This window comes from Orbicella franksi, chromosome 7 (genome assembly GCF_964199315.1).
Source record: "Orbicella franksi chromosome 7, jaOrbFran1.1, whole genome shotgun sequence".
Classification (NCBI taxonomy): Eukaryota; Metazoa; Cnidaria; class Anthozoa; order Scleractinia; family Merulinidae; genus Orbicella; species Orbicella franksi.
The window spans coordinates 27,078,431-27,096,786 of record NC_138151.1 but is presented as its reverse complement, the minus strand read 5'-3'; the positions used below and the strand labels follow the sequence as shown (position 1 = coordinate 27,096,786).

Below are 18,356 nucleotides of genomic sequence, written 5' to 3'. Positions count from 1 at the left end.
TTACACTTTGGGGACCATAGGGGGTGGGGGGGCGGGGGGGGCGCGGTTGGGGTTCTTGGGTCTAGCTTTGCCTGGTATGCTTACCCAAAACTGAATTGAGACATTTGCTAAATGGTAGTACACTTTGTTCTTCACCTTCAAGGACTGGTAAATTTGTTAACCAGCAATATTTCCAAATGTTCTTTCAAGTTCCAAATGAGCCAACTGTTAAAATGAAGCCTCAATATAGTCACTCTTCTTGTAAAAATGCAACCCCTGATCCAGTGGTATATCCCTCCCCCCCCCCCCCCCTGCTCCTCCGTTCCAACCTGGGTAAAGAAATCTGTCAAGAAAGGATTCCCTCTTAGGATAATGAATGACGTATTTACGGTATATCAAATGGGATGAAAATTCTGTTTAGCTGGTGCCTAGCCAGGGAAAACAGGCATAAAGCATGCACAGGGAAACCCTGTTACATAATTATACAGCTATTTATATTCACATTTTATTCAAAACCCCCATTCACGTCTTGCAAATCATGGTTGTTTCATCATTTGTAGAGATGACTATTTATGTTAATTAATGGCCATATGATTTTATTTGCCTCAACTATGCAGATGACATAATACATATGCATCGTATACCTTATACCTTATACTTTATACTTTATATTATAGTGTGCATACTTAGGTTTTTTTTACAGTAATTGAATAATGCATTTGCTGTGATGAGTTTATCTCTTTAGAATCACAAAAATAAATTTTGAACAATACATTTGGCAGTTGTCATGCCACTGAAAATGTCCTGTTATTAACTAATAAATTTCAAATGTCCTTTGATGGCAGAAAGAAACATGACAAATGAGGTGAATAGATGTTTGAGGTCACGTAATCCTTATTGCTACAGTTGTGTGACAACACAAAGCCCTTACAAGGGATACTTTTTTGACTTCACTGGTTTGGTACATAGAATGGAACCCTGCCTTACGGCCACCCCATTAATATGGCCACCTCGTTATTACGGCCACTTTATTCTGGCCTGAACAAAAGTTTAGTCAGTCATTAACTTAAATTTAAAGAACACCTTTAATACAGCCACCAAGTCAATACAGCCAGATTTTTGTGGCCCATTGGTGACTGTATTAAGGGGGTTCCACTGCAGTAGACCAAAAATTTCCTTGCCTATCTTCATGCATTTCTTATAATACAGTTAAGAAAATTTCTTATTTATTAGGATTAAAGCCAGTGATGATGAGATCCTAAATTTCCCTAACCAGCATGTACACCCCTAGTTTAGAAATTCTAAGGAGAAGTTAGGTTTTAATCACTACTGCCTCTAACTAGGTGAGGGTTGGAATACAATATAGTGATACCTCCTACAAGCAGATCAAGACCTTCTATGAGGTGAAAAAGGATGGGGGCACTTGTCATACCTTTTAGGGGTTAAAAAAGTGGTTTTGGTGGCTCTTAGGGAGTTCAACTTCAAAAGGTCCACAGCGGGAGCTTCTGCTTTGTCTCTTAGAGGATTAAGCCAAAAATAATATGACAGGATATAATATGTTGTTTTAGAATTGGCACCTACTAGGGGTGAAAAAAATTCCAAGCAACGTCCACAAAACAGGATCTTGGCACCTCTTTGGGATTCTTTTCAAAATTCCTGACTAGCACCCCTGTCCTTTTCATATGGAAGTTCCCTCCCTGGGGATGAACATTTGTGGCCTCTTGATCTTCAGGCCTTAAATTTTCATTCAAGGGTCACCAAAACACTTTTGGCCCTTCTGATCAAGTTATGCCCACATAGGGGAGGGGATGGTGCATGCTGCAGGGCCCCTGTTGATCCACCACTGGAGAAAACTTTAGATCCTTGAATGATAGTATAGAGTGTAAGATAATCAGTTAAAAATGGTCAAAATAATTTGTCGCTTAACTATAGCACTGTTCTTCTCTGTGTTAATTGAAATTTCATGTGTTAGTTCCCAAACAATTTCTCTTCATAAAAAATAATCTATATTGTAAAAAAAATGGCAAAGTTATGGAAACAAGAGTTGCATTTCAATGTTCTAGAGAATATGTCCATGAATTTTTGTTCATTCAAGCTCACAGCCCAAAAGTTCTGTAATATGTACTAAATGCTTACAGCTGTTCAAGTAATATATCAAACACGAGAGACAGTGTTTCAATGGCATATCCAAACACCAAGAAGAATGTTCAAACTACAGCCTGCAGCAGAGTATTCTTGACAAAATTTGAGGTGTTTGGATAGCCCATGAAACACTGTCTCATGTCTTGTTTGATATATCTTCTCCATCAAAACAAAAACTAGGGAGTAAACAAAGAAGTAAAATCATCAAAATCTATGCAAATTAAGACCAAGTATCCAAACCTCCGTCATGGTTGTGATTTTCTTTGTTTTAACTTGATGAATTATTAATGAGTTTGAAAAGTTCAATGCCAGCATTCATTTACAAGCACCCATTGATACACAACGTTTCAACTTTCAGCAAAACTAATGAAAGTAATCATGGGTATCATTCAAGGAAATAAAGTAAGTACCAGCAGGTAGACCTGCAAATATGTTACCCTTTGTTAAAATAGATCATTTAAATGACATATATCAAGGTTATTCTTAGTAATGGTCTTGTATGGCAAAATGCCAGGTAACAAGAAAACTGTTTCTGAAATTTAAAATGATATAACAGCATGAAAAAATTAACTTATACAGAGATGACAACCTAAAAGAAATTGAAATATGTGAGACTGCCAATTTTACTTTCTTGACACTAAACTGCCAACTTAGTTTGTTATCATCAGTTTGGCATCATCAATTCAGTCAAGCATCAAATGTTCCAAAAATGTACCCCAGAAATGCCAAAAATAGGACTGTGAAGGTACTTCAAGCACTTTCCAGTTCATACCAGGGAAATCTGGTGACCTGTATTGGAGAGCAGGAGATTTGGTCTGTATCCGGGAGAATTCCAGGAGAGTTCACACAGATACTTATCGTCCCATAAATTTTTTAAATTTTGTTTTGTCAACCACTCAACCATCTTTACATTTGCAGAAACAGTTTAGTTTTCTAGAAGCAAATAACAAATTCATCATGCAAGTTATGAATAGTAAGCTGTATACTGAAGATCAATTAGTATTTTCAGGATGCGTCCAGTGGCTCCACGTCAATTCTTATGAAGATTGTATTATCTCTGATATAGTTTCTAGTTCTGAGTGTATCCAAGGAAACAAACTTAGGGCAACCAAATCCAAGACTCTTCGCCTTGTTTGGCCTCTTAAAGTAATCACTGTCTCTATCACAAGTGAGCCTCCAAACTTTATTCTGTCGTATGGCCATGTCATCATCTTGATCAATAAGAACAAAGTCCACTCGCTGTTGAAATGGCCATGGAAGTATGGCGTCATATTCTCCTTTCATAATGACAACGTAAAGGGACAGGTGTGTTCCTTTCCCTTGTCCAAGGCCATTAAGGAAAGCCTCCGCTCGTAGCTTGTAGCCATACTGTCCCGTGTAAAATGGAGGACTGCAAAGTTTTTCTTTCTCTTTCTTTGTGGCAGATTGCTGAAATAATTGTGAGTAGTTTGAGATCTTCCACAGGAATTTTCCATTTGTGCATACAAACTCCTGTCTCTGTTCAAGTTCTCTTATTCTTAAGTGGGCCAGATCCAAGTGAACTTGCATATTGTCTTGAGCATGTTTTTCCATCTCATTACGCCGTCCCTGTACAAAAGAACATCAGTGAATAATGAGTATAAATAAACCAAATCACTATATATGTCAAACAATTTTCAAGTTCCTTTACTGCAAGAAAATTATGTGTCCATCAAAAGAAAAAAAACTTTTTTTGCCACACAACTTGCATGATGAATGGCACCCTGATGGTTAATATGCCGTGATTTGAGCTCTGGATGTTATCAATGAACTGTGCTCTTGGACAAGGTAGTTTTCTGTCACATGTGCCTCCCTCTTCAGTCAAGAGTATTCAAGCACAGACAGACTGTTAAGGAAACCAGGCCAGAATCCATCCCCTCAGGCCAGGATCTTTGGTCAGTACCATGCATCAAAACTGCCAGGCTAGTTCCGATTTTCTTGAGCAAGTGCAGAGTGCTCAATCTCAGTGGTAAGCCAATCAGATTAAGCAGAGTGACAAGAAGACCATAAATTAGAAGCTTTTGAATTAGAATCAACCAAAAGGTGTGATCTCTGGTGCTGACCAAAAGAATTGTAACTCTGGCACTGAGAATAGATCCCAACAAATTAAAACAATAATAATGTTGGGAAAAAATTGTATCCTCTCTCTCATTTTGAGCTGATTAATCTGCATTGTCTTTTCATTTAAGGATACAGTTTCAAGTTGTTTATTCTGGAATATGTTACGGTAGTTAAAATAACTGCCCAACCGTATGTAACATCTGTAACATGTCGCTCTCACCTTAAATTTACAGCCAATGTCAGTGTACTGACATGGGACAATAGCCAGAGGACAATCCCCGTCTACGTCCACATGTGTTGACATCTGTCAAAAAGAATTATCACCAAGTGATTTCTTTGGAAAATTAACTGGGCTGTTGAAGGCATGTTATGCTCAACAAAGATTTTTGGAATGGGGAGAAGCCATTTGGTTATTATGCAGGTATAACCGTCTTCTTCCAAGCAGAATTTTCCCTGTTTTTCTACCCCTATCAGGGCTCAACACTAACAGTAGCCAACTAGCCACAGACTAGTAGAAATTTAGTTTTGGCTAGTAGGTTTTCAATTTCCACTAGCCACTTTGGCTAATAAACAAAATGAAATAGGCTGAACTAGTTTCTGTCTTCTTCAAGGAAGACAAACACAAAATTAATACTTTTCTCAGAAACAAGGTCAGAATTTCATTGTGGACGTATCATGTTATCGGGCACGTGTTGTTCAACACGTATGCAAACTGAAGTTTGCCTACTTTTTGCTGTGTGGTTCATAAACAGGGAACTGAACATGTTTATTACATTGAAAGAAATATTTGACAAACACGACAGCCTCTTCTGAACGCACACATCAGTGCTCTTGCTTGTTATGAAATTAGTAGAACAAAACATGAGCTTCCTGATAAAATCATGCGCAAAATCGTGCAGAACTGTAAAGGAATAACATTTCATTTAGCGTAACAATACATACAGTAGGTGATTTGTCGTCATGTGCATAATGATAAAACTTACCACTACAGAAATAATTAGATGAGAAAGATTCATTTCCTCTGACATTTAAATCAGCCGTCTCTAGCAGTCAAATTCCGCCAATAGATAGTTGTTTTGCTTTTGAAACATTGCTACGGCGTCTTTCTCTGAAGACGTCTCGACAGTTTTTGTAATGACATCTTGGGGTGTCAATGTTTTTCCAAGGAAGTCTCAACGAAAAACAGAGTCCTGAAAATCTTTTCGGGAACTGGAACTTTTAGGAAACTGATTTAAGTACCATATAATTACCAACATTATCAAGACAAGTCTTGCTAGTAATTCTGTTATTGACCCTACCTGAAATTTTTGTGACACGTTAATTTTGCAAATTTCACGATTTAAAAAAAAGCGCGAAATTAAAGTGACGCAAACAATAAGTGTTGCGAACCTAACGCATTATGTTACTGTTGACATATAGTCACGCCATTGCAGTTTTGTTACTTTTGATGTTATTGTACCTTTGATAAAGTCAGTTTACTAAATTCAAGGACATGTTTAAGTAACATTGCCAAGGAAATAAATTAAATGTTACTCAAAAAACGAAAAATTTTTGCAAAATCACCAAATTTAAGAGTCGCTAAATTTGCGCACCTCCAAATTGTGAAATAAATCTGCTGCAAACAGTTCATGTGATAAGGTGGCCAACCACAATGCTTGGCTAGTAAAAACATTCTTTGGCTAGTAACAAGTTATCACTAGCCACTAGGCTAGTAAGTTGCGAAGTTAATGTCGAGCCCTGGCCTACGGTGTCCATCTCCGGCTAAGATGGAACAGTTTTAGAATTAGTCTAGGAAAAACTTGTAAAAGATTCACTGTGAAGTTTGCAGATTCGAACAATTTCTAATTCACATATTAGGCTTTACTTTTTTGCAACAATTGTCTTTACCTGGTCTCTTGGTATGTCTGTTCTTCCACAGTTGTTAATGCACTTTATGGGAACTCGTTTACAATTTTCCAGGTGAGTCTGAAAGAAATAAAACATCTCTTTAATTAGGTGAGAAGTGGGTACAGGCTTTTCATCAGGATTTGAAAAGTGAGCATCCAAACTGAGCTACGTGGTCTGCTCAAACAAACAAATTATTTATAAAGCAAACATTGGAAAATAATAAAAATGATTTTCTTTAAGAAGTGGGCTTCCACAGGATGCCTGGATGTCCCTTCTAGTGAAAAGCTTGAATGGATATTGTTTTGGGTGTTAAATCATATCTTTACTAAAACCTCACCACTTCTCTTTTTTTTCCTTAGGTACTCCACAACTTGCTTTCCTTGGTCTAAGCATGATTTCAAATCTGGACTTGTTTCACCAGATTTGCCCCACAAAGTGTATAAACTAGAAAGTGTACTGATGAAGAACCTTTGTTTACTTACAGGAAGGTTTATAAGTTCTCCTGTCCAGTCACACTCGTTACCACTGTTGTGACATTTCACTGTTAATGACAGCACTGTTCTTTTACACGCTCTATCAGGGTACACCTGAAATGGAAAACAAGTTTATTGCTTCAGATTCACATCTGAATGAAGTAAAGTCTGTGTCAGGTCAATAGACCACTTTCGATATATTAAAATTCAGCTTGGCAGTGAGGCTTAGAGGACACAAACAAAGGAAATTGAATAACATGTTTATATTCATTTCTTTTGTTTTTGTCCTCTAGGCCTCACAATCAAGCTGAATTTTAATATATCGAAAGTGGTCTATTAATGGCCCAGGCCAGCGGTCCAGCCCAGTGCCCTATACAGCCAGCACTTATCCTGGTTTCTGTAGCATGAAGTGTCTAGAAGTATTTCTACTCCCCTTGGAAGGGATGCTAGTCCATTGCAGTGTTACCCCAGCATTAAATTTGCCAGTTCCCATGATTTACACACCTGGGTGTTGAGAGACACTGAGAGTTAAGTGTCTTGCCCAAGAACACAATGCAAGGACCCCAGTGAGGGCTTGAACCCAAACCACTTGCTACATAGCCCACCATGTTACATCACAGTGCCTCAATATCTGAATAAGTAAACCAACTTAATTTTGTACTCAAAATTATGTAAGGTTTGGATCAATCCACTAGATTGGAAGAACCAAGTGGTTCAACAAGATTAGCACTTATTTCTGGTTTCTGTAAGTAAACATGAAGCAATTAGGAGTGGCGCTATACGTACTCCCCTTCAACAAGCTGTTAGCCCATCTAGGAAACCCATGCATAAGACCTAGCATGAACCATTGATGTGTGCGGGGTTTGCATGACCAAACAAGTACGTTTAAAGCACACCATGAATGCACATTGTACTGTGTGTAATATAATAATGCAGACTGTTAATCCTCTTTTAAAGCCTCAATGGTGAAAGGTTAATGACAATCTTAAGAAAGATCATTAAAACAGATGCACAGGAGCGACAAATATAATAATGTAGGTATATAATTATTATAACTTAGTAGCAGCATAGCTTATTCTGTATTGTCACTGCACTGCAATTTTTTCAATTGACAGTGTGTGCTAGGGGTCACAAATGGAGAATAAGCCCACTAACTGAAATTTAAAATTTTGCAAGCTTCAAATTGAAAGAGTATGCAGTGTGAACCTCAGCTGAGGAAGAGCATTCCTTTACTGCCAATAATAATTATTGGCAGTAAAGGAATTATTACTGTTATGTCACCCAGGATGCATGATTTTTGAATTCCTAAAACCTAAAAGATAAGAGAATGCAGTGATGTCGCATATTTAAGGAGGATGGCTAAGCTTTGGTCATAATATTAGCCCAAGTATAAACTACCTACATGCATGTAACACTAAACACAACCAAAATACAGTTTAGTGCAAAAATGTTGAAAGAATAATATTTAACTAATAGTGCTCCTAATAATTTGTGCCCTATCACACTAGTGCATTTTGCAGTGACAATCACTCGACCAATCTATTTAGCTTCGTGCGAATCTGTTTTCTTGAAGTAAAATCACTGGTCTATATAGCTAGTATTTCATATTAAATCATAAGTTGGCAGAATTTGTGCAATTTAGTTTGAAATTAACTCTAGATAAAAATTATTTTGCAGTTCAAATCAATTTAAAAACAAAATTCAGATATGTTAGATACAGCAGACCATACTTACAGATAAATGTTAACCAAAGTCCACAATTACTCAACTCCCTTGATCAACGTACAGTACTCCTTTTTGGCACTTGTGAAATAATCTCTCTCAATGAATGGTTGTTTAATAACAGATTTTGTGGGTTTTTTCATAGACAAAACAAACAATGGAAAGTCTGCTGATTGCTGCCTTCTATGTCAATGATAAAGACCAGACATTTGCATTTTCTATTAAAATTGTGCCTTAGAAAGTCAACAACGAAAGACACAATCAAAACAGAACACATGCTGTTACCTTTAGGAAGAAATATTCTGAAGCTAAAGCTCCTACAATTTCTCAGACAACCATGCTGTGATCAGAATTGCTTTCCAGCATTTGAAATGAGAACTGCCCTTATTAAAAACACAGCTAAGTTGTTGCATTATCCCGCCAGCTTTCTGTTATTACAATTTACTGGAGATTGAAATACAAACTTGGATATTGGCTTACCAGATTTTTTATCAGATTTAAGATAAAAAACACTGACCTTGGAATTCAAAACTGACCCAAGGAAATTAAGTAAAAATATATGATTCTTCTGGACCTTGGCCTTGAAACAAAAAAAAAGCTGTTTGGAAACAATAAGGACAAAACTGTGACTAAGTAGACGACAGAAAACGAAGTCATAGACTTTGCAGTCACCACATTTAACCAACAACAGATGTTTATATGAGTACAGATTGCACAAGAGACCAGACTGGATAAGGGCAATCTAATCCCACTGGCTTGTAGAGTTGAAAGCTGCCATCAAACTAAACAACATTGAAATGAAATTTTTTGGATCACAGTTAAAGTCTGATCCAGTTTCCCAGAAAGTGCATGCAGGTTATGAATACCTAGTTAACTTGCCACATGACCTGTTGACAACAAAACTAGGTAACATTAAAATCCTCGAAATAGTTGGTGTAGTACAAGGGGCTGTATATGCAGTCCTAATCATCTGCATCAGATATGCCAGATAGTGTCTAACAACTTAGACAATTAAGAGAGATTTATTTTTCCCAACACAAACAGCATGCACCAAATAATAAAAATCATTTTTATACAACCAAAAACAACATCAACAGGTTGCTGGTCAGTCCTTCAAGATGTAGAATTAGAATTTGGCACCAAATAATGTGAGGATTTTAGTACACCACGCTGGGGAGCTTTAATAATTGTCACTCAGGGAAAGCAAACATCTTGATATAATTGCACAGGTCTCAACAAATGTCATCTACTCAATATAAACAGTTCACTTAGTCTAGAGGAAGTCTCTCTATATACGAAGCCCTACTGGCGTTTTTTGGGATCCAGGGTATTTATAGGTAAAAAAATAACTGAATACAGGATATTTGGGGAGAAATTTATGGGATATGAAACCTTTAGAACAGATATCCCAAGATATTGAGTACAAAAATTAATAATGTTTGGAATTGGAATTAACGTGATATAGGAGATTTAGGCCAAACATTAATGGGATATGGAATACTCAAATGCCACCCCCTAATGGCACCTCAGTTACGACAATTCTGTTGTCTACGTTGCTATAAAAAATAATTGCAACACAAACTAAGGGCTCAATCAACTCCCAGATAGGATGGTACGACATCAGCAGCTGTTACTGCTGGCTGATGTGACTGAAGGACAAACTTTCTGTAAACAGATGCAGGCACAGGGGGGTTGTTGATTTGCATACTTAAGAGAAATCCCCTCTAAGTAGACGTAACAAGTGCACTTCAGGAGATCCAGCAAGTTTAGAAGTAGGGGGTATAAGTGCATCTGTGTCAACTCTCCCAGATTATCCAGGAGTCTCCCGGATACAGACTGAATCTCCCGGTCTCCTGTCACCAAATCTCCAGGACAATATGAGGGAAAACCCATAAAATAGAAACAGAGAAAATATTTTCTATTCCATTTAGAAAATTCTGCAACCAAACCAAAGAAAACAACTCGTTTACTTTGATCATCAAAATGTAAATTCTCTTTGCTCGTGCCATCATTACGTCAACAGCTTGTGCAAGAGTTGTATCACTAATGTCGTTCTCTGATTGGCTATGCTAATCACTACCAATTCTGTGATAGATAGTGTCAGAGTAGTGTGGTAGTGTGCGCTTGTTAACAGAATGTCGGCCGCTTCTCTGCATTTTCAAGGTGTCTGTGAAGAGTATTTAAATAAAGTTTTAAACGACTAGTAGATTTACACTAAAACAATTAGATCATTCGCTCTCAATTTCTGTGTGTGATAGCTGATAGTTGAAATCTTGAGGTCATAATCTAATTGCTTAATTGAACACGATTTAAAAAAAATCAGCACACATATTTACATAGGGCTATTTTCTTATGTATGTTAATTGAACCACTAGTGATATATAATGTACATGTATAGTATTGCTGAAACAGATTTTAAGAACATTTTAAGCCTTACATTATCAGGCTGATTTCTCACTAAGCACCAGGTAAATAAGAACTAATGTTGAGCCTGAACCCCAAAATCATAGGTTCTTATATGTGGGTGCTTACTGTATTTAACGTATTTTTGTAGTTTGTTCGGTGGCACTCTACTTTGAACAACTTTTTTTAGGGCCAGGAAAGTAAAATTGGACATCTAATGGATTTCGATATTTTTTAAGGTTGGCATCTCTGTAAATGGCATCATCTATCTACTAAGACTTATGAACAAAGTTGACTGTTCTCAAAATTTGAGACGAGACATTAAATATTCTGTTTACATGAAGCACTGACCATGTAAAGAGGTTTGACAACATGTGGAGAGGTTTAAATCTTGTTTTAATTAGTTTTTAATCCCTTTTTAGTAAGGGCTGTATAAGAAAGACACTATCTATGGGGATGGTGCGTGAAAAAGGGAGTGCCCCTTTTTTCAGGGTATAGAGGGTACTAGCCAAATACTGAACCATTAATAGTTTGATTTACTACAACCCTGAAACCTCGGCAAGTCTGGTTGGGCAGCTGCATAATGGTTAGTGCATTAGATGGGAGTCAATTATACATACAGTCTGGCAGTTTGGTGGTTTAAGCCAATTTTGAGTTCCAGTCATTATTTTATTTCTTAATAAAATCTACATGTACATTTTACAGTTGGACTGGCCCACGAATAGCTATGCTAGTCTAGGCGGGTCAGTCTATCAATAGTTACAAATGATTTATTATTATTATTACTTTTATTACTATTATAGAAAAATAGAAAGTTAGAAAAAAAGTGAATAAAATAAAAAGAAAAAGTGCCAGTTTGCAGGTACATTCACAATTATCTAGTAGTTTACAATAAAGAAATTATTGCACAGTTTACGGGAAATTATAAATTTAGCTCACTGTTTTTGGTTTTTGCACATTTTCATGAGGGGTCATTCAAACATCTTGAGCAATCTCTATGTCTGTGTACAGTCCATTAGACATGAAAACTTTCTGTTTGCTGGTTACTGAATGGAGATAGGAACAATTTGTTCTATTCTTAAGATCTTGCAGTCTTTGTGAGGAGAAATAATGATTATTGAGCTAAGATATCAAAGAATTTCTTATATAATTTTAAAAGATCTCCTAGCTACTTCGTTTTTAGGAGAAAACAAAAGCCATCGGCCGATTTGAATGAACAAAACATGGCTAAACCCCTATAATAGACCCTCTTGGACTCTGGATGATTAGTCTGGGATCAAATGCTTGCCAGAGTCACTGCACTGAGTTTCAGGATAAGACAATTTACCCTGACAAACATGGTACTATTTACAATCTTGAAAATTGTACCTCAATAGTCCACAAAGGGTTTTTCATTAGCAAGACAATCAATTTATAAAAGTTACCTTACCTTAAGTCTGAACTGGTACTTTGTAAAGCTTTGTCCTGCATTCAGTGAGGACTTACAATCTATAATGTAACTATCTTTGACAATTTATATACAAGGTTTCTGTAGATGTTTTTGTGCTACATCTTCACTTCTCAAACTCAATCATTCATCAAATTGAAACAAAGGAAATTGTAACAGTGACAGTGTTTGGTTAGCCAATCTCAACTAGCTAGATTTTACCACTGTATTTCAATCTCCATTTTCGTCCTAGTTTTAGTTTTGTCCTCAGTTTTATCTGAGCAACTCTCTTCTCGGTGTTTGGAAATGGTTTCTCATGTTTGATAATTTTTTTTATTATTACATCAAAGTCCTCTTGAACACATTCATAACTTTTGAAAACCAGTTACATTTGGTTAGTGAACCTGTCATCAAACAACAACAATACCACATTGAGTGGCCACATATCTTCCCTTGCCAACTTAAGGTTGAGGCTTGAGGACACTGACTTAAGGGGCTTTCACTGGCATATTTTGTGTGCTCATATTTTTGTGGTAAAAATGTATTGGTCAGGATTAAAAATTAAATTACTGTATACATTTAGAGAGGAAGCTGCATCAGCCTTAGCTGTTTTTCGCATGGGTTCTCTATCCTGGTCGATTTGGAATTGGATACTATTGTCATGTTTTGACAAATATTCTACAAAACAAGTGTGAGCATTTTGAAGAAACAAGCACAGGGTCAGTACCACAAGAGGTTAAGGGCCCATTAACCAATTTATGCACTAAGGAGGTGGAATTTCACTTCTGGTTTTTTACGTCAGCCTGAGCACGGAAAACAAAAACAACTCAATAACTTCCCAATTTGCTTACCTTTTAGATGTTTTTCCTTGTGTTTCACAAAATGCAAAGTAAAAAAGTATACACAAAGACAAAACAAGAGAAAGACAGAAAAACAAGAGCAATAGAAAGAGAAAAACTAACTCCGTGTGGCTTTGTTTGATCTTACCGAAGTGCGCTGGTAGTGTAAATTGTGCACCCACTAATAGGGCAACTTCCAATATATATCGGGCACACTTCCAGTTTCTTTAAATGCTAAAGGAAACGCGGTTTTTCATTAAATCCAGCCTTTTTCGATGGATTTCAATTAAAGCTAACATTGGAAACACAGCTATGCATTCCTTTTTCAAAATCATGCTTTTTTCGGAAAATTCTCTCAAAATCTGACCTTTTAGAAACGAAACAAAATCTATGCATAGCATAATGAGGATTTAAATTAAAATACTAAATCAATGAAAAAACTCCCGATAAAGTAATTTGCCTGGGAGCCTTTGCTTTTTTTTCAGTATTAGTCACATGACCATGAGCATGGCCTGATGACATCATCACTAGTGTTGCTGATCATGAAAAAGTTAAAACACATGAAATAACTCTGAACTACCTAAAATTGATGAGGTTATATGAAAACAAATTTTCCTTAACAACAGCTCGAAAAGATCGGTTAATGGGCCCTTAACAATGTTAAGACACAACTGGGAAAAAGAAGTCAGTCCTATGTTGTTTGTTTCTGTGTGATTGGCACCGAGTTTGAAGAAAGCTGCTTACACTGGTTCATCACACTGCCAACAAAATTTGCAGGCTTTGTTAAAGAGCTAATTTGCGATATATTAATAATGTTATCTTATTATTCCAACATGCTGGTTTTGATCCTTGAAGTATCATATAATTACTTGTCCCTAGCCCAAACTCCTCAAAATTCTGTTATCTGAAACCAGCTTTAATCTGATTAACCTGTAAAATAATATTTATTGTGCAAGGCTATTTTAATTAGTTTAAAAATAGATATTTGCATGAATAAACCGATATCACTTGAAATCCTAACAAGTTATTCTAACTTTAAAAATAGCTAAGCACCTCGTGAACCTTCAAACGTATGGAGAGAAACTGGAATGAATATGGCGACCTACGTAACGTAGCTACTAGCTCACATTGGTGAGCAAATAAAAGATTACATTGTTTACTTTGGCTCTCCAAGGCAGAATTATAATCGTCGGAGATCAATCATCACAAAGGAAATGCTATTGTTAAAGCAATTAAGCAATAAGATCAGAGAGCAAAAGGCCGCATTTTTTTAATTTTAATCACGAAAAACTAGAATAAGGGTCACGCGAACGATAATGAAATTAAATCGATCGTCTGGAGGTTACATCGTGAAAAAACTCTGCCAAACAGTATGAATTTCGTGTCCGTTCCAGCAGTTTTTGTGGCTTGTATCTTGTATTTATTTGTGAGCATTCACGCAAATTAAGTTTACTCCGTGATATTTCCTGTTGTCGACGCGAAGAAATCACGGGAAACTATATGATTCATTACTCATGAGAGGTTAAACCTATCATATTCAGATTTATATTTTTTACACGTAAAAACTCCCCAAAAAGTTGTACAGAACGAGTAATTCATCGCTTGCTGCGGTTCTATAGCGTGAAACAAAGACCACTCTTGGAGAAATGTGGTCGCCGTGGATTAATTAAGTGTCGCAAATTGCATTGTCAGTTGTATGGTCCGAAGATATCCCCTTGGGGTCAAAGAAACATTGGATCGAAGCAATTTTTAGATTCATCCCTTCGTTGCCACATACGGCTATAGAAGCCTACTGTTACGGGAAATTATGGCGAAAGAAGGGGAACCAGAAGATCATAATGAATATCACTATTACAGCTACAAACATTTGCCATAACTGCCGCAGAAAACAAATGGCACTGCTTTCACAGTGCTCAATTTTTATCTTCCATATGTGTTTGAAATCTTACCTTTTCTCTCGTTAAAGTTCTCCGATCAATCGGGCAAAACGCTGGAGGTTTTCTAGAAAGTAATTTAAATAAATTATTAAGAATGCCGGTCTCATATTTCTTAAAAGACCAATGTCTCCAAATTACTCACCTCAAAATTGGCTCAAGGCAAGACTCACAGAATCGATGTCCGCAATCCCTCGTTTGAACGGGATCTCGAAAAGCAAGTTGGCAAATCGGACACAAATAATCCGCAGAGATGGGACTTACAAAGTTTGCATCATAACCTCCCATTTGCGACCGATTTAAAGGAGCAGCCGATGGCTGAGAAGAGGAATAATTCACAGACGTCGTCACAACACCGGCCGCCATCTTTGTGTTTATGCTCAAAATCCAGGGTTAATAAATTATTAATACCTTCACACGATTATCCGATAGGATCCGATAGGCGATTGTGAGGTATCGACCTGCCATACGAATAGAACATCCATATGTTTGTTTGCCTACAATAGCCAAAGAGAATTGGAAGGTAAGAAAGACCGTTCTCGAAAGAAAACTATTACCTCTACTTATATCTAATTCAAGCATCTGACAGGGCAATGGGAAATCAATCAATTATAATTTGTCAATCAATTTTTTTTTTCAAATAAATTCATATAAAATTTTTCTGAATTACTAAATTTGGAATAATTTGATTTTATTTTAGCGGCATTCAATATCCACGTATGCTGAATTCTCGGAAAAATTATGCATGTCGATGATCGAGCACTGACCAGCCTTTTGTCGCAGTGAAAACGCGACCGCGCGCGGCGCAGAAATCAGTCTACTACCAAATCCCACCTTCTTTATATGTAATAAATTATTTTTCTCCTCTTTCCCAGAGACCTAGGAGTTGACAAGGATATATTTTATCGATATCGGGTACACGTAAGTTTTTATAAGACGACTGGAACACACATACAGAATGAGGGAAAGAAAAACAGTTTTTCTCAATAAAGCCCAGCGACGAATGTTTCTGACCGTTTCTGGTACAGGTAACGTAAAGGTATAAAAGTCTATGAAGGCAAACCGTGCAAATAGAAGTGAAGATTCTTTTCTTAATATGGCAATGACAAAGGCTGTTCCGAAAACGCGGAGTGCGGAGTGCGGAGTCTAAAAAATAATAATAAAAAAAGAATTAAAAAGAAAAATTAAAAAACAAAAATTGAAAAAAACACAAAGTTAAATTTTTTTTTAGACTCCGCACTCCGCACTCCGCACTCCGCACTCCGCACTCTGCACTCTGCACTCTGCACTCCGCACTCCGCGTTTTCGGAACAGCCCACAACAGAAATGTCACCGGACATGCCGTTGTAAGCGATACTAATACGATGCAAAGATCTACCATACCAGCTGACTACATGAAATTTCAAGTTTTGTCAATCATTCAAGCCAACTTGATTTGATTTCAGGATTAGTGGCCTTCCAGCTAGTCTTTTTAACAACTATTTCGTAAAAACACGAACGAGAAGAGAAAATTCAAAGTAATTTAACTAAATAGACAAACTGAATAGATCTCTAGAAAAATTGGAGTCAAACTTCGTATATCAAATCAGGCTAAATGCATAACGCGTTCCAATGTTTCTTTCATTTATTATTATTATTTTTTTAATGAAAAAAAAAAAATTCTCATAAGATGAGCATGCATATGGATACAACAAATTTGCACCTTGACATCTTTCAACATATGCCCAGCTTTTGCTCAAGCATCACGTTTAGTCTAGTTGCATTGGGTGCGTGTGTGCAGGAACAAAGAAAATCCCTGCTACTCGGATAGGTCTTTCCAGAAATACCCGGATATTTTATTGGATATTTAGAACTGTCGAGACATTTAGGAAATATTAAGATATTTAGAAAATTTAGGGATATTTAGAAATATTTATAGCTTTTTTTTGCCTCAGCCCTGTGTTTTCCTCGCTATTTTCTTGAAACGATACTAAGTTCTATGCCAGAAACAATTGGACAGTTCAGCAATGTTCTCCCTGGAAAATGTATTCCATACCACTAACAGCGCTAAATTAAGGTTACAGTATACCTTCAGGTGAGTCTCGCGCGCAAGCGATGTAGCGCGTGCAGTTTAAGCTGTAGATACCTAAACCCCTATATCGAATTAAAGCTTATGGAGCTGGCTATCAAACTATACCAAGAATTTTGAAAGAAAATGAATTGTCGAATTTTTCACGACCACTAAATGCGAGCGCCCGAATCACCTTTCGAAAGCTACAAGTCAAAGCGAATTTCGTTTTTCGCCAATTTAATTTTTTCCTCGGTTTCAGGGCCCAAAGCGCTTAAAAAACTCGTCTGCGTTTTGGCATATTCGATTGCAGTAAAAAGTTACAGAACATTTTCGAAATAGGATTAAAAAAATGTGGAGTGATCGTACAAAAATCGCTCTCGAAGAAAAAGTATTTCGAAATTAACAATTCCCAGACAATTTTTTGTACTTTATATGTTTAACTAGCCACTGTCCAAATTTAAGAGCAATTGAACAAATTCCCTTTGAGTTATAACTCTTTAAAGTGTCTGCTTCAAGTGAAAAAATTTATTCGAGAAAACAGCGCTAAGAAAAATTTTCTGCGTCGCAAACAAACTCCGCTCACAAACGCCTTCAACTGGGTTCTCAGATAACTAAGCCAATCAGTGCAGGGAAACTTTACTACCGTTAACCTCCTGGTGAAATTTACGCGCGAATCTCTAAAAAACTCTTGTGTTTCGCAATGCGCTCAAGGAACCGAAGGCAGAGAGATCATTTTTCTGTAGCTCGGTTTTTCTTGAAGCTGGTCTGGCAAAATGGGGAAGACTAAAAAGGATACGAACGTTACAGTGGCTGAGCGAAGGAAACAAACAAAAGACAGCGCGGAGAGAAACTGTGTGTGGGCAACTGTGCATGGATAATATTTCAAATGGTCTCAATGAGTCCGACGATTCGTCGATATCGGACTCATCAGAAGAGTCTCTGTCAGCATCCCTGTTATTGCTGTCAAGTTCCGAAATTTTTACAGAACCTTTCTTTTCTCTTACCACGAATACTTGCCCGCCTTATACGATAACTATAGCTTCATCCGCGTGGCGAACTTTCGCGTCTTCACTCATTGATGTATTTTCATTCGTTCTTCGCTGTTTTCGCTTTTTCGAACCTGTCCATGGTTTAAACGTGGTCTATGTTTACTTATAACTTAATAGAGACACGCCCAAAATCAAAAATGCTGGGTAGTCAGAACAACAATGCTGATCAACTGAGTAGTCAATTCGTGACATCCATATAGGTAATTCCCGCGAAAATCGTCTCGGTTGATTGCATACGCGCCATAGGGCTGTCAATCAAGAGGTAAACTTTTACTTCCGGTGAAAACGTAAAACCGCCATTTCTCCGCCAATATTTAGCCTTTTTCAAATTTTTTTTTAAGAAATTAGAGATTATTCTTCTACCACTATTTTG

At 37.0% G+C, this 18,356-nt stretch overlaps 1 protein-coding gene across 1 annotated transcript; it reads right to left on the bottom strand.

Annotated features, from left to right (window-relative positions):
* Positions 1 to 310: 310 nt before the first annotated feature.
* Positions 311 to 15,419, bottom strand: LOC145491995 (TNF receptor-associated factor 4-like). The gene is made up of 6 exons (XM_081471302.1): positions 15,030 to 15,419; positions 14,900 to 14,951; positions 6,570 to 6,674; positions 6,088 to 6,165; positions 4,421 to 4,504; positions 311 to 3,708 (listed from the first exon to the last, which is right to left on the bottom strand). The coding sequence occupies exons 1-6, from the start codon at positions 15,248 to 15,250 to the stop codon at positions 3,127 to 3,129; spliced, it is 1,122 nt and encodes a 373-aa protein (XP_081327428.1). The 5' UTR covers positions 15,251 to 15,419; the 3' UTR covers positions 311 to 3,126.
* Positions 15,420 to 18,356: the final 2,937 nt, after the last annotated feature.